We start from the raw sequence: 17,073 nt of genomic DNA on the forward strand, positions 1-17,073 counted from the left end.
AGGGGCCGGGGCCGGGCCTGCCGAAAGCTCCTGGGCGGCCCTGCCGGAGCCCTGCTCTCCACTGCGGCCTGCAGGGCTGTTACCAGGAGCCCTGCCTGCCCGCCCCACGTCTAGCCCCCTGCACACGGCAGCAGCCTTGAGCCATTCAGTCTCCTTAGGTGTCCTGAAATGTGCCAAGAACGCTGCCCGCCACAGCCGTGAGTGTATGCGTTGCTGCTGCCCCAGCCCTCATTTGGCAAGGGTGAGCTCAGGCAGCTGTGGTGAAGGCTTCCTGAGCCCGCCGGCAGAGCTCCTGCCACCCCGTACCTGTCCCCTCCTGGGCATCGTCCTTGATTACTTGTCTGGACCGCCACCCCCGGTCCCCGCCCTGAGATGGGGAAGACCCCACAAGCAGCAACGCAGACTTACTCTTTTGTTTCTCCAGCTGGATGTCTCCTCCAGCGACAGTTCCCCTTGCCTTCTCGATCCTGACAGCGAAGGGGTTCCCCACCCCTAGCCCTACAGACTTAGGACTTTTCCTAGAAACGAGAAGTGCCCAAGGCCCACAGCTGGCCCCTGTTGGAGTCTCTTTCCTGAAGCCACCACCACTGTGGCCACTCCCAAGGAAGATGCCAACCATACCATGAAACCCATGGCTTCTCACGGGACAGACTTTACTGAGATGTACCAACTCAAGTATCTGAAATGACTATGCACACCCATGCTAACCTCCACGGGGGGACTTGGTCCTACTTACACACAAAGGCCCATCAGCTCACGGAACAGGGCTGGCATACGAGATGCTCAATGCATACAAGTTGACTTTTCAACCCTGGGATCTACCTTTCAAGGCCAGGCCTTCCGAGGATACCTTCTAGCATGTGCACGTGAAGCTGGACTCCTTTGAGCAGTTGTCTCCTCCAGCCCCTTACCAACCTGGTGAGGCTGCTCCTGAGAGCCAAAGAAGCCAGTAACAAGGGGGCCCCCTTTGGGCAAACCCCTCAGCCTGCCCTTGCCTGGTCAGAGAACCAGGTTAGCAGTCAACAGAGGGCACGTGAGGGTCCTGGCCAGAATGAGACACAGGAGGAACCACAGCCTGCGGGGGTGGGTGTGTCCAAAAGCACCACAGCACATCCAGACCTAGGGGGTGCCCCTACCATACGGGTCTGGAGCAGGGAGGTTGTGCTGCAGGCTGACTCATGCCAGGCCCTTCCCGTCACACGCTGGAGCAGTGTGCCTGGAGAGCACTGGCTTGGAAGAAGCTGAGGGGCCAGCGAGGCCAGCATATGGAGGAGGCTTCCCTTGGCCGCTCGTGGCAGGCCTGAAGGCAGCTACCTGTGTCCAGGGACAGCCAGATCCAATGAGGAAACGCAGCACCATGCTGTCATGTGAGCTGGAGGGGGACTTCTGTCTTATAATGAAAGCCCAGACCTTGAGTCACTTTCACAGAGAGATTTATCGAGAATGCTAACAGCACAGGATACAGTACTTCCCAACAAAAGGTGCAAACGCGTCACTTAGAAAGGCATGCTGAGTATTCTTTGCTTTCACATGTATTAAAAAACTTACAAAAATAAAATAAAACTGCGTGCTGCCCATCTTTTCCAATAGTAAAAGAACCTTATGAAAAAATCACTTGATTTTTACAACAAAAGACACAAACGGACATTTTTATGTAAATTTATAAGGCAAACTCTTTATATAATAAATAGGTTACAGGGATTCAGTGGGGGGGGGTGTTTTTGAAACGTATACAGGTACATTCAGACAGGTTTACTGAAATGGTACAAATTTCCTTAATAAATTGCCTTTTGTTTTTAAATATATCAGTGCTTTCAGTCATTTGGCTATACACAAAGAACCTTTTTTCTGAACACTACAAAAAAGCAATCAATAATTTTTGTTTTTAAAACGACCTACTTATTTTCTAAAGTAATTGTCCCAAAACACAAAAACTGAAGGTGAATACGATACAGGGCTTTTAGAGACATCTCCAGCTAAGTGTGTCCCGGCCTCTCCCCGTGCCCCAAGTGCACCTCTCCCAACCTCAGACAGGTTTCCAGGCTGGAGCCAGCTCCCTTCTGCACAGGGTGGCCTGTGTTACTGGCAATGCTGTCCATAGCTCTCGGCCTCTGGGCTGGCACAGGGGAGCATGACTTCAACTCAGGAGGGGGCAGACACCCTGCCTAGCTCTTCCAGATGCTGCACCCGGCATGCAATGGTCACTACAGTCAGCACTATCTCCGCCTCTCAGAGGAGGGAGGGGCTGTCAGGTGTTTCGGGAGCCCAAAACCATGCCTAATGAGGGTAATGGCTTTTCTAAGGAGATGTTTTTGCCATGGAATGGGAAGGGGTTTTCTCACATCTAAGTTTTGCTGGCGATCGGGTGACAGCCAAGAGAGTGCAAGCCCCCTCCATGGTCATTTTATTGCCCTGGGAAGGGGAGGGTGGGGAATAGAGATGTCACAGTGTTGAGCCCTGGAGGATGGGGGTGGGATGTGACGGAAGTGTCTTAAACAGTAATGCCCATGGGGCACACCTTGGAGAGAGAATGCCCACCACCTGGCCTGTCCAGGAAGAGCTGCATCTGCCAACATTAGCCTGACCTGTGCCCACAGCAGAGCGTCCCAGCCTCCTGCTTGGGTGGGCCCAGCCCCGTTCTCCCCAGCTCTTCAGCTCTGCGCACACACATCCCCTCCTGGCTCCCCTCAAGGAAACATCAATCTTGCCTTTCCTTAAAAGCACGGGATGGTGGTAATAATCTCGGGGGGGAGGGGAAGCAAAACAAGAATCCACTGGGCGGAACAAAACCTGGTTTTGCAGTGACTTGGAAAGTGGCAACACATCAGCTATTCGGCTTGCTGGCTTGGAGTGGGACTCCTGGGCTCCACTGCTTTGGGTGGCTTCCGGCTGATCTGGGCAGGGGTCATCTGTTCAGCTCTCCCCTCTCATCTCAGTCACCATCCCCCTCCCTCCGAATGCGTTTGTAAAGAAAAAGTGTCTAGAAATATTTGTCTCTGGAACAATTACTTTAAACATAGTTACAATACAGACTTCAGTTCAAACACAGAAGAGATTTACTTAGCAAAATTCCTTTCACCCACCAAAAATTACACAAATATAAGCCTCAACACCACAGTTAAGAGGACCAGTAGAGAGAACCTCATGTTTGGAACACAAAAGGAGAAATAAAAACCAAACCAAACCCAAACAGAAAAACCCCAGAAAGACAAGTAAAGGGCAAAGAAGGAAGGGGAAGGAGAGCAAACACAGCACACGTTACAGTGTCCAGATACACGGGAGCCCAGCATGGGCAAGGGCTCGGCACACATTGAGTAACAGTCCTGGTGATATTTGGTCATATATTCATTGACTACTGACTCTGGAGCGGCTGTTATTGATTGAAGCAGTGACAAATCAAACGGAAAGGAGGCCGTGGTAGCAAGGGAAGGAGCAGGCTTCAAGTTCTGCAAGCCTTTTGCACTCCACTGTCCAGCTCCCCAGAAACACTGAACCGGGTGGGCCCCGCTCCATCCGGGCAGGGCTAGAGGTCACCGGGTGAGGCTAACTCGGGCGTCGATTTCATGTCAGTCAGAAAACACGCACGTGGACGCACGCAGACACCCACCTGTTCACGGCCAAACATCAGCGGCAACGGCCTCCTCGCCTCCTCTGCCCCTATCCCAGGCTGGGTGGGAAAGAGCATCATGACCCACTGCTAACACTGAACACACGCCGGAGCTGGCCCGGGATGTGGGCCCAGAGGCTGCCCCAGCCCTGGTCCTCCGAGGGGCTCGCGGGTAGCCCGGCCACTGAAAGGGCCTATGGCTGTTTTTCTTTTGGATTCAGGCCTCAGAAGAAGCAATGACAGCAGGGAGGGAAGCTTTTGGCCCTGGTGATTATAATGCTCTCTGCTTTGGAAGAACAAGTTTCTGGATTTTTTTGGTGTTTCTAATTATTAAAAAAAGATGATCAAAAAGAACTGTTACAGCTAAACTCTCTAGCAGATATTGCTCATTAAGAATTACAAAAGCAAATGCAATTACTCGTAGGATGGGGGAGAAGAAAGGGACATTTCTGGAGTCTTCACTACTTCCTGGAGGGGACCCCTTGGACTGACGCACATGATTCTGGGGTCCCTGGCGTTCTACCTGGTGCAGCTCACAGGTTCCGAGACAGGCCAGGCCTCCTGTCTCCGCTCCAGCCCCCAGGCTCGACAGAGTGGGAAGGATGAAACACACTCAGACCCTACTGGCAGGGAGGCCTGCGAGGCTGACTCCACATGGGCTCACCCTGACCAGGTCACGGGAAGGGGACTGGGGGAGTCAGGCCACCCCAGTGGACTCCAGCTCCCAGAGGTGGAAGGAGACCAGGCTGTGCCGACTACGTTCCGGACTTCAGCAGGTCAAGGGAGCGCTCCTGCACCCAGAACCTTGGGACCTCTTTCACAAGCACGGGAGAGACAAGACTGCAAAACCTGGGTGCTGCCTGGAGCCTCCTTCACCTGGCACAGGAAAGCCCTTGAAAGAAGCGAGGAAAAGACCACGAATCTGCTTGGACAGAAGAAGTGACCAGCAGACAGATTTGTCGTTTTTTTTTCTTTTTTTTTCTTTTTTTATTTTCCCTTGTCCTATGCTATGGTTATCAGAAATACTGTAATTAAGCAACAGGTATAATTTTAACAGGTCTTTTTGTGTGTGTGGAGCCACAAGCAAAATGAGTTTATAATTGTGCAATATACAGATATATATATAAAAATTCAACTGCTTTGTGTGTCTAGTCGGTGCGTTAAATAAAAGGGACAGAAAAACTAAAAGCAAAACTAAAAAGCAAAACAAAAGCCCAGGATAGAGGAGACAAAGCAGGCCTATGCGCACAGTCTATGCGTTACTGGATATAATCAGGGTCACCAGGAAGAACAGCTTTGCCACTTGACACACAAACACTGCAGGGAGAGGGGCTATCAGTGGGCAGGAGCCAAACCTCTTGGCCTTTTCACCTCATCTGCTCTCACTGCTGAGCAGGACCTGATTAAAGGTAGGACAGAATGGGGGTTTGGGGGCAAAGAGATTTCCAAATTCCCCAAATGTTCTTGAATTCAAAGGTAGGATTTCCTCCAGGGTCTGGGCTCTGCCTGTGCACAAGTCGGAGCCCGGAGCGGGAGCTGGGGGTTGTGCTCCCTCCTTGCACTGCCCTCACACCTGCTTCCTTCTGCCTCCTGACAGGGCAGGCAGGGGGCCTTGGGGAGGCAGTGAGAGGCCAGCTCAGAAGACTCAGCTGATCCGAGGCGAGCAGAGCAGGAGTGGGCAAGGCAGGCTGCCCCTCAGGCAGAAGTGCCTTCCTAGTTCCCTGGGTGTTTTCCTGACACGTCAGCGCTGGGGCAGGCTCTGTCAAGATGAGAAGAGTGGGAAGTAGGGTGGTGCTGGGCCTTCCAGGTCACTGGTGAACGCTCCACCTTCCATACCACTCCCAAAAGACAGGGTCAGAAGCCATGTCCTCAGGTCGGCTACCTCCAGATTCCCCTTGCCTGTAATGCTCACCAGGCATCTCAGGCCAAGTGCTAAGTATTTTTAGATCAGCACTGTTGTAAAAGCTTGCTCTTATTCATTCAAAAACATCGAAATGTAATTTTCTGCCAAATGTTTTCTAGGTTTTCCTTCTAAATTGTTGAGAACTGACTTCAGTGTTCAGCTTTTCCCCTCTAATATGTAATTTTAGACCCTGGGGGAGGCAGTATCCTAGCGATTTATAACAAGTAGACTATGCCTTTTCTAAAGATTGATACAATATCTAAAAGAGAAAGACACCAAAATGGAGAGAATCAACAAATCCCGTCAGAGCAGAGAGAAGAGTAGGAAGACCCGGAGGGAGCAGGGCTCTGCCCCCCCCACCGGGCAGGTCCTCCAGACCCACTCCATGGTAGGAACTCTAGAAACAGCTGACTCCCTGAAGTCTAGGACACAGGTCCTAGAATCTGCAGGTGTGAACTTGAAACAGGAATCCATCTGGGGCAATGACACAGGCTAAAAATGTATATGCTCAAAGGTCTTCTTAAAGAACTGGTTACCTGTAACCTCCCCTGGCCCAGTCAGCCCAGAGAGCCTGACTGGAATGCTCTGGAAAAGGAGCTGTGGTTAGAGGGGGGACACAAGAGTTCTGGCTGTCAGGCTCCACTTGGGCTAAACCAATTCCAGATGGTCCCGCACAGGGGACTCCGCTCGTATCCCTCTGCTCCCTCCTGGGCTTGAGCCGCTTACTAAGTGATTTAAAATTCAGAGATTCTGTCAGCTAAAGAAACTCCTTTCTCCACCAAACTTGGCAGTTTGTGTCTGGTTATTACCCTCTTTCGCCATCACTGTCACAGCAATGAAAAGCTGGGCAGAGAAGCAGGTGACAATTTGGGGCTGCTCCCTGTCCCAGGTGCACTGTTCATGCTTCGGGCCTGGAATGATGCAACCCAACAGAAGATTGTCTGCACCCGCATTGGTGCTCACAAGTAGCAGCTTCCGCCATCCAGCGAGCTGAGAAGCTGGGGCCGTTGGCTAGTTTGGCACTGATGGATTGGGGGATGTGGCGTTTCTGGGTGTCCCCTGTGCCTTTTGATATGGGAATACAGCATCAACAGAAGGAAGCTGTGCTAGCGCCTGGCTGTGACCAAGTATCTCCAGCTCACTGAGCTGTCAAGGCCGGCGATCCCACTGGCTATGACAAGCCCACCACCAGGCAGGGCCGGGAGGGGTAGACCTGGGGGGAGCTCGACGACATACAGTATTGTCAGGAGAGGAGGCAGTAACTAACAACTGGAACAAGGGTGGGGGAGACTGTGGATGTGGCCTTAATGACCTAGCCCCATGGGTACTGGAAAGCTGTCGGTCAATTCTACTGTTCACAAATTCACTGAAAGAGGCCCCCATCTTCATAATGTTCAAGTACAGACAAAATTGAAATTGAGGTCACACCCCAAAACTGGGCCGGACACAGCTGGTGAGAATCCTGCAGCTTAAGGCTTTCCCTCCAACCTCCTGTCAACCTGACCCCAAGGCAGGGGCAGCATGAGAGCTGCAGGGCCCCTGCCTGCCAGGGCGATAAACCACCAAGGCTGCCTGCTGAAAGGCGACTGACTCGTGATGCCTTTGGGAAAGAAGAGGGAATGAGGAAGAAAGGGGGAAACAGAGAGAAAACCCTAAGGAGCCTCAGGCCCCACTGGCAGCTCTGGAATAAACTGGAAGGGAAAGAGGCTGGGGAACTGCCTCTTTGAGGGAGCTGCAGGTGGGGCCCGAATGAAATAAAGTGACGCTTGAAATGCTGTGTTCCCAACCACGACTGCCCAATCGGCCCTGAATGAACTGTCATGGGTGACAGGGGGGCCTGGTGGGCCACGCACTCCTCTTACCAGGACCAGATGACACCCAGGTGATGGGGAAGCAGCTCTGGACAATGATTCCAGAAACCACATTACATTTGACTAAGTATAATACATAAAAACCCAAGTGACCAAAATAAACATCTTCTCAGTGACAACCTGGTCGGATGCTGTGCTCTCGTGGATAAGTGTCCTTTGGTAGTGCCAGGAGTTCGAGGCCACTATGGGGGCAGGAGCCTTCTGTCCTTGGAGGAAGAGTTCTGGAGGACTCACCCTCTCTTCTGACCCCCCTTCCCTTCCTGGGGAAGAGTCAGAAGTGAAGCTGGGTGGGGGGGGGGGGTCATCAGCAGAGCAGGTGGAAGGGATCAGGGATCAGGGATTGGGCTGATGGGAGTTTGGTTGCAGGACTTGCTTTTACAGCATAAGGAAATGGACACATATATGCTAGAAAGTCCAACTATGAGACTCTACAAACAGAATGGGGCAAACTCCCTCACTTCTAACCATTCCAGAAGAGACAAACACGGTTTTTTCTTAAGCTACTGATTGGAACTGTCAACTATGGTTCCTGATCACTAAAGACTGGCAAGGAAGTGCTAGACAGTTTCTATGATGTTTCACTCCTTCATGATTACACCATAGTAAGGAAGCCAGGGACAATAACTGAAATACACAAGACAACACACACTTGACAGTTCATGGCAGCAGCTCACATGGGACATGCCTGTGGGTGTTTCTGGAAGCATAAGACTGCTGTCTCATTTGCTACTTTGATAAGGTACTTCTCAGTTGGACAGATTTAGATATAAGAGACATCTCTGTAAACACAGAAAAGGATATACCAATATGATGAAGATATGCAGCTAGATAAGGACTTCCTGAACAGAGGTTAAAAAGATGGGATCCCAAATGAAAACTGATCAATTAAAAACCCACAGCAAGCCCATGCCTCTAAGCCCCTACACCACAGCTATGGACCAGATAGACAGTGAAATGTGTGGTGTTCTGGCCCCCTGTCTGCATCGAGCAAAAGCAAAACATTTCCATTCAAGAATAACTCCGAGGGAAAAGGGGGAGCAGAGGAAGGGCTGGGGACCCAGGTACTGGTCCCGGCTCGGGTCTTGGGAGTTCTGCATTGGTACCGCTACTGCCCTGCTGCACTACGCTAGACTCTGGACTTCCGAGTGAGGTCAAGGTCGGGTGGCATGGAGCCCCTGTTGGGCCACTCGATGACTGGCAGGCCACAGGAGGCCTCTGTGCTTTCCTCAACTACCAAATCGGGCCCAGCTCCTCCAGTCCACTTCTCTAGAGTAGAAGGGTGAAAAGGCTCGTTGTTCAGGGTGGGAAATGCCTTTTGCTTTTTCTTACCAGGGAAGAGGGGGCTACCTAGGAGAGCAAGACCTTGCTGCTCTCTTGCTCTTCACAGACAGGCCAGGTCGGACTCAGCAGAGCCCAAGGCCTCCTCAGGGCTCAAAACAGGGTGGGGCTGGTACTGGCAGCAGGAGGACAAAGGGCAGGCAGAGTTCTAGGGACTGGAGCCGACAAGTGTGGTTGGGCACCGCGGCTGCCTGGAAGAGAAGGGATGAACTAGGAAGAAGGAGGACGGAGGAAGGGAAAGAAGTGAAAGGATGAAATGAACAAAAGGCAGAAATGGAAGGGGAGAAGAGAAACCAATCAGGAAGTCCTTATAAAATTGCAGCAAACACTTAGAGTTTCGGAGCTTCGTGGGAACCCTATGTGCTGAGCCCACTTTAAAACAAGCGCAGGTATATATACAAATCCAGGTAGTTCTCAACACTGTCACATCTGGTGGCTTGAGGGACTAAATGTCACCAATTCAAGCCAGTTTGCTCTCAGAGCATCTGTTTGTTTTGAAGTGGGAACATGAAGACTCAATAGTGCAAATAATTCTAAGCTGTCCCTAAAGGAGAACTGGAAAGTAACTGGAAGAACATTTTCTTCTCCTCCCCCTTTGCCCCCTCCCCTGTCCACTAAGTCACACACTGCTCTGAGTGATTAGGAATCCCTCTCACCCCGCTGTGCTCTGCCCGGCCTGACCCCGGGCCAGCCTGCCTGCCTGCGCCTTGTCCTACTGCCTCCATGGCCTCTAGCGCCACCCGTTGGAGGACGTCCCTTGAGAATGGACCATGCCACCTCACCCTGGGCCATCCTCTCCTGTGGTTCAGGCCAGTCTACACCCAGTAGTTCAAGGGACGACTCCCTCCTAGCCATGCCAGAGCTGGAGCAGACAGGTGCCACTTTCCTGTCCTGTGAAGCGTCCTTGCCAGTTTTGGATTGGGGCTGGTGTGGGGCCAGACTTGAGCCACCACGGGTGGGATCGCACAGGCCATAGCCACTGGTCATATCCATCTTCTCTAAAGAATCCAACTGTCTCTCCTGCCTCACACCTCCCTGTCCCAACGTGGTTGGGAGTGGGGGAGGTGGGGGGAGCTGGGGGAGCTGTAGACGGGGCACTGATGGCACCGAAAACGGGAGTGTCCTCTCAACTGCTCTGTCGCTCTGTCTCTAACGACCACATGGGGGAAAGGTTTGGGCGGGAGGGGAGGTGCCTGGTCAACAGCTTGTCTGGTCAGTAGTATCTGCAGCAAGCCTTGTTGAAGGAGCCTAGTTTAGAAAAGTGCAAAGCTACTTCTGGCCCTGGTTAGGTCTTCAACCTGACTGTGCTTGTCGGTAAGAAAAACATCCCCAATGCTCCAACTACTCCCACCCTGAAGCCACGAAACTCTAAGTTTACTGAAAGAAAAAAAAATATTTTTTATTTCAGTTAATCGGGAAGCTTTGTCAGAGCCCTACCCATAAGGAGAAGAGACAACAGCTGCCTTTATTCTTGTTGGTTTGCTTTGCAATCCGCTCTGTGTAAAGTCAGCTAACTCTCTCGGTCACGGGCGTCCGGCTGTCCACAGGCTCCTCTCTGTTTGGCCTTGGCATGGAGGATGAAACAATGTCTTTGCGCTCTCCCTCCCCTCGGTGTTTGTACTTTTCTGCGGCCGTGGCGGCGGTGGCAACCGCGGGCTGAGTCTTAGCTGGCTCCTTGGGGCAGCCGTCGCTCTCCAGTGAGCCTCCTCTGGGCATCTTCTCCTCTTTGCAGACGCTGCTGCTCAAGTCCTGGGGCTCAGGGGGGCTGGTGGGGTCCTCGGAGCTCTCGGGCTCAGGTGGAGGTGGGGGCAGGGGTGGGAGCAGTGGCACGGGGGCCTTTGGGGACTCTGAGTGGTGGTGATGGTGGTGGTGCTCCTTCTTGGGGGGCGAGGAGGCGCTGCTGCTGCGCCCCTTGGGGCTGCTCTCCTTGCTTTTCCGCCCAGGGCTCTTACAGGTCTTCAGTCCTTTCCCGCTCTTCTCACCGAGGGTGGACACCAGCAGGGGCTTCACCACTTCCTTGACCTCGATGCTGACCGTCTCCCGGGTCTTGCGCTTCTTGATGGGGAGTACGGTCTCCTGCACAGATCGGATAGAAGACTCCTTCACGGCTTTCTTTTTGGCCTCGGCGGCAGCGGCTGCCACCACACTCCCCGGCTTTCGGCCCCGTTTCTTGGGAATGGCCTGAGGGTCGGCCTCGGCTTTTCGCTTCCTGCCGGGGCGTTTGATCACCATGACCTGGGTGGATGTGGTGGCCCCACCCCCCTCAGCCTTGCCCCCTGGCGAAGTTTGAAAAGGCATCTTGACAAGGAGCTTCCCAGGACTTTTCTCCAGGACCCTTTTCACCTGCACACCCTCTGACGTGGCCGCCTTGGGTCTCGTGGTGCCGCTCCCTTTGGGGCGTCCCCGGCCTCTGCCAGTTCCTGGAGCTTTGGGAGATTTGGGCTTCTTAGGTGGTTTCTGCTCTCGCCGGGAGGGGCTCCCTCTCCCAGTTACCGTGAAGTCAAAATCATTAGGGTCCAGGGATGTGTCGCCTACCTTTTCGAAGTATGCAATCAACTCCACTTTAGAGCGAAAGGCTTTTCCCTGGGGACTGTGGGGACAAACAGAAAGACATAAGGAACAATTAGAGGCTCTCCATAGCAATGTCAGAGATAGGGCAGAGTGGATGGTGGTGACAACGCTCTGATAAACGTTACTATTGAACAAGAGTCACACTGCCTGGCTGCCCCTGAGGACCTGTCACCAAAGCCACTCACTCGTCTGCCTGCCGCTGACCCCCCAGGCCTCTCCAAAGTTCAGCAACCAAAGAGTCAGGCCTGGTACAGAAGGGTTGTCGGGCTGAGGCCCATTCTGCTGGTTGGCGCCTGGGCCTGAGTCACCATGTAGAACATTCCCAATTTTGAACTCAGGTACGGTGCTCAGTCTCTCCAGGAATCAGTTTCAACAAGATAATCCTTTGCTCACCCTTCTCAGGGTTATGGAATTAAATGAGGCTGTCTGCAAATGTCATTTGAAAACTGCTAACCTTTTTGGGATCATTTAAGAGGCAGAACTGAAACATGCTTCTTCACCCCTCTGAACCCCTGGCTCTGCAAGTTCCTCTGCTTCCGCAGCTATTCCATCCCCAGATAAGGACTTGAGGTGTGGAGAGGATAGAGGGCCTGCTACCTTGAGAACTTCCCACTCAGGGCAGCGACCTCTGTACACGGTCATTTCAAGCACACCTGGTCTCAGTGTTCATTGTTTATGTTCCCCCTGCCCCCGCCCTGGGCACATACATTTTCCTACTCCATGAGGGATCCCTGTCCCTGCCCTCCCTGCCCTGTAGAGACAGGAGTTGCTCTTACTTACTTGATCAAATACACATCATACTTCCCAGCAGAGCGGCCAGATTTCCTTTGCTTAAGCTTCCGTGTCCAGCCTTCAGGCAGGGTGGGGTCATCATACATGGGTCCCCGGTCACGGATGATGGAGCGCCGCTGTTTGGGGGAGGCAGAAGCTTCTGGCACAGCCGGGGCGGAGCCCGACCCTTCTGATGTCTCTGCTTTGCCTGCCTCTGCGGGCTCAGCAGAGTGGTGGGCTGATGGCTGCACGGGCTCATGCTTGCCCTCTTTCTCTTCTTTCTTATCTTTCTTCACCTTTTTAAACTTGAGAGGTTTGTCCTTGAGGCCCTGGAGGTCCTGGTCTTCTGACTTTTCTTCCCTGAAGTGTTAAACAAGTATGTAAGTATCACAGAGAACATGCCAGTCTGCAGAACAAGTGAGCAGAGGCAGGCTTGGACCCCCACCACATGCAAGGCCCCAGGCCATCATACACTCAGATCGTGATGTCCTTCCCCAGGACAACAGAGACTCGGGCCAAGCTGGGACCCAAATATTTCTTTAGGAATTTGGGCTGTGGGTGGTGCTGGCCGGTGTGCCTGACCTGCACTGTGGCCACCCACAAGTCTCCTAGCACTGCAGGAGAATCAGAGCCCTTTCCTCTGAGCGGAAACACTGTGGCTCCTGAGCATACCACCCCAGCATGAGTCGCACTTCAAGGGACTCTGGGCTTGATGGCTGACAAGAGGCCGTCGACTGCTGGAAAGGGAGCCAAATGGGGGAGGGGGTCTCCTTTGTGAAGGCCGGGGCTTGGGTGTCTTTTTGGTTTTCTAGAATGAATGCTCAATGAGGCACTCAGTACAGTGTCATGGAAAGCACACACAGGTTTAGAGCCAGCCAACCTGCACTGAAATCCTTTGCCGCTTTCCAAACATGAACCCAGCAAATGACCTCAGCATTCTGTGCTTCAGTTTCCTTATCTTGACAACAGGTAACCCCATCTAGGCATCCTTACTGTGAGCATCACAGGAGAAAAGGCACAATGGCACTATATAAATATCAGCTAACTCAGGCCACAGGGAACTACCGCCTAGGGTCCTGGGGGTGATAAGACAAGTGGCCCCAGGTGAGCCTTTAACACAACATGTTCCCTGATGAGGAATGGCCTCGGCCACAGCAGATGCGGAGGGAAGAGCAAGGAAAAAGGTGTGGTCCAGGCAGAGCCATACATCCCCTTCCTGCCGGTGCAGAAGAGCACCCTACCTATTCTAGCGTGGGAGGCTTCCCCATTCTTTTCTGGTGACCAAAGCAGCTCCTTCTCTACACATCACTTTGGCCTGGTGGGGTCTCGTCAGAAATGGCCACCGTGAGGCCCCACGCCCCAGCATCAGTATCTGGCCATGATGCTCTAGTACTCTGTCGAGTATGCCACCGTGAAACCTCCTAGGACTCCAGAGCCTCTGCAACAACAGGGGCAGCTTGGAAAGAAGCAGCAGCCACCTGCGAGTCCCTTCGTTAGCAGTTCATTCTGGAAAAGAGCATGACTACTCCCACCCTCCGTGTTCTCAGCCCCACAACTCCCCTGTCCCATGTGGTTCACATCACTGCTAGTCACCGCCTTGCGGCTGGTCTATCCCAAGAGACTTCCCCTCTTGTCTACACTGCACAGACTGTGCAATGAGGGCACCATGGCACTCACTGGCAAGCATCCTTAGGAAACCAGAACTCAAATGATGTAGGGAAGTTACCGAAGGCTGGTTACTGCTGGGACTCAGAAGCTGCAAGGACATATCTCTCCAGAACCATCAGGTCAGGTGTAGGGAGGCAAGAGATGTTCCAATCTAGTGACAAGGTCTTAGAGTGAGGGAATGTCTTGTTCCCACCATGACTCACCCCTGAGTTCCTCCCTATCCTGTATCTTCCTCCAGAAGTTTAGGGCCCAGAGTGTGGCTGCCAGAGTCACCTAGAGCCACTGCATACACAAAGGCATCCTACAACCCACAGGGCAGTCTTTCTTGCTGTAAAGAGGGGTCCCTAATCTGTCCCAGCACAGAGCTCGCCTTTTTTTTTTTTTTTTTGAGATGGAGTTTCGCTCTGTTGCCGATGGCATGATATCGGCTCATCGCAACCTCCGCCTGCCGGGTTCAAGTTATTCTCCTGCCTCAGCCTCCGGAGTAGCTGGGATTACAGGCGTGTGCTACCACGCCAGGCTAATTTTTGTATGTTTAGTGGAGACGGGGTTTCACCATGTTGGGCAGGCTGGTCTCGAACTCCTGACCTCAGGTGATTGACCCGCCTCAGCCTCCCAAAGTGCTGGGATTACAGGCGTGAGCCACCGTGCCCAGCCAGAGCTTCCTTTTCAAGTCTCCGAGTCTTACAGCTCTCAATGGAAAATGACGAAGAACCCTGGAAAGCTAGGTGTGGCCTGTTGCCCACCAGAGATCAGCCTTTGAGAATGGACCCCTAGGCAGCTCCCCAGCTCCCCATAAAGGAGGGAGGGAAGGGGAGCCACCAGCAGAGTGGGCCGAGAAAGCAGACAGATGGGAATCGCTACTTCTACACAATCCATCATGGCACTGCCTAATGCCAGGGCTGCTCCCTGGAACCCGGACGGTCCTAATGTCAGAGAAAAACAGTGAACTAATGGGAAAGATCTGGCTTCTTCGAAACTCTCATTTGCATTTCCCAAATACCTTAATCACCATGAGGTCAAACTATAAACCTAAACATGACATAAGGAATGCCTTCTAGAAATCTATGCTAAACAGACACCTCCAGAAATCTCAAAGAACATATGCATGATGTTATTTGCTACAACATTATTTTTACTAGCCAAAGGCTTCCAATACCCCCGATCCCTATCATCAGGGCACTTGCTGAATAAACTTATGGTGCGCCCACACACTGGAGTACTGTGCAGATCCAAAGGGACTAAACAAGAGCTCTAAGAACTGCGATGGAGTGATTTCCAGGATCCACTGTGAAGCAAAGGGAGCAAAGCGCAAACATATCTACTGCATTCTACCAAAGAAAGAAGGGGGTATTAAGGAAGGACACACCAGGAACTAATGAAATTGATTCCCTGCATGGGGTAGGGGGAAAAAGGTGAGGGTACAGGCACAGGAGTGAGGCCTAGCTGAACATGCCTCAGTGTAATTCTGACTTCTGAATCATGTAAATGTTTATATTACCCAAAATAAAATTCAAACTAAAAGTAACAAAACCTTATTACACTTAATGCAAATAAAAACAAATGAGTTTGGGCCAGGCATGGTGGCTTCAGCCTACAATCCCAGCACTTTGGGATGCTGAGGCGGGAGGATTACTTGAGCCCAGGAGTCTGAGGCTGCAGTGAGCCATGACTACATCACTGCACTCCAGCCTGAGCGACAGAGCAAGACCCTGTCTCTCTCTCTCTCTCTCTTTTTTTTTTTTTGAGACAGAGTCTTGCTAGAGTGCCATGGCGTGATCTCGGCTCACTGCAACCTCCGACTCCTGAGTTCAAGCGTTCTCCTGCCTCAGCTTCCCGAGTAGCTGGGATTACAGGTACCTGCCATCACGCCCGGCTAATTTTTGTATTTTTAGCAGAGACGGGGTTTCACCATGATGGCCAGGTTGGTCTTGAATTCCTGACCTCAGGCGATCCACCCACCTTGGCTTCCCAAAGTGCTGGGATTACAGGCATGAGCCACCACGCCTGGCCGAGACCCTGTCTCTTAAAAAAAAAAAGAAAAGAAAAAAGAAAAGAAACAAATTTAATTCTATATCAAATTGACAATATACCACAGAGAAAAGATTTATTTCAAATAACTTTTGACTACAGTGCTCTGGAAACCTGTAGTGGGACATATTCTAAGGCCAACGATAACACTCCAGGGGCAGTAAACACACTAGATTGGCTCCCAGGAGAGATATGTGATTCTGCTTCTGGGGCATCTTGTGCCAGAAAGCCCGGGGAGTGCAAGAGAAAAACAGGGAGGGCCCATGAGAGGCCTCTAGCAGTGGTCCAGGTGTGGCCCAGGGTGGGGGCAGTTGAGGATTTGGGGCTGGTCTAGGTGGTGAAGCAACAGAGCTCGCTGGTGGATTAGTGTGGGGTGAGGGGCAGGGGTGAGTCAGGGACCATGTCCAAAGCCTGGGAAGATGGTGGTGCCACTGATTGAGAAGGAAAAGACTGAGGGGCCGGCTGGGTGCAGTGGCTCTCACCTGTAATCCCAGCACTTTGGGAGGCTGAGGCAGGTGGATCACCTGAGGTCTGGAGTTCGAGCCCAACCTGGCCAACATGGTGAAACTCCGTCTCTACTAAAAATACAAAAATGAGCCGGGCGTGGTGGCAGGTGCCTGTAAGTCCCAGCTACGTGGAAGGCTGAGGGAGAAGAATCGCCTGAACCCAGGAGGCAGAGGTCGCAGTGAGCTGAGATCGCAAGACTCCGTCTCAAAAAACAAAAACAAAAACAAAACCACTGGAGCAGCGGGGGAGCAACACCCACAGCGACAGTTATACCATCAAGGAGAGAAAACAGTTCTTCAGCTACTCGCTAGAAAGGGGGGAAACCCCGCTGTGATCAGATTCTGAGTTGGGCCTGAATGAAAATGAACTGTCTGCTTGGGGTTTTAAAGGCTTTTTATTGTGGTAAAATATACAAAACAGGTCAGGTGTGGTGGCTTACACTTGTAATCCCAGCACTTTGGGAGGTGAGGTAGGTGGATCGCTTGAGCTCAGGAGTTTGAGACCAGCCTGGGCAACATAGCAAAACCCTGTCTCTACCAAAAAAAAAAAAAAAAAAAAAATTAGCTGGGCGTGGTGGTGTGTGCCTGTAATCCTAGCTACTCGGGAGGCTGAGGCAGGAGGATCACTTGAGCCTAGGAAGTTGAGGCTGCAGTGAGCCGTTGATCATGCCACTGCACTCCTGCCTGGGCGAACGAACCAGACACATGTATGTCTCAAAAAAAAATACACACACACACACACACATATATATACACACAAAACAAAGTTTACCTTTTTAACTATTTCTAAGTGTACAATGAATGAAC

The 17,073-nt window shown here is 52.1% G+C and overlaps 1 protein-coding gene across 4 annotated transcripts in view; it reads right to left on the bottom strand.

Annotated features, from left to right (window-relative positions):
• Positions 1-1,416: 1,416 nt before the first annotated feature.
• Positions 1,417-17,073, bottom strand: part of MECP2 (methyl-CpG binding protein 2) — a 75,768-nt gene continuing 60,111 nt past the window's right edge. For all 4 annotated transcript variants that reach the window (XM_055375893.2, XM_055375894.2, XM_019019334.4 and 1 more), the window contains 2 exons: positions 12,071-12,421; positions 1,417-11,309 (listed from right to left, as the gene is read on the bottom strand). In XM_055375893.2, coding sequence (XP_055231868.1) covers positions 10,226-11,309; positions 12,071-12,421 — 1,435 coding nt within the window. In that variant the 3' untranslated portion in view covers positions 1,417-10,225. The remainder of the gene's footprint in view (positions 11,310-12,070; positions 12,422-17,073) is intronic.

This window comes from Gorilla gorilla, chromosome X, assembly GCF_029281585.2.
Source record: "Gorilla gorilla gorilla isolate KB3781 chromosome X, NHGRI_mGorGor1-v2.1_pri, whole genome shotgun sequence".
NCBI lineage: Eukaryota > Metazoa > Chordata > Mammalia > Primates > Hominidae > Gorilla > Gorilla gorilla.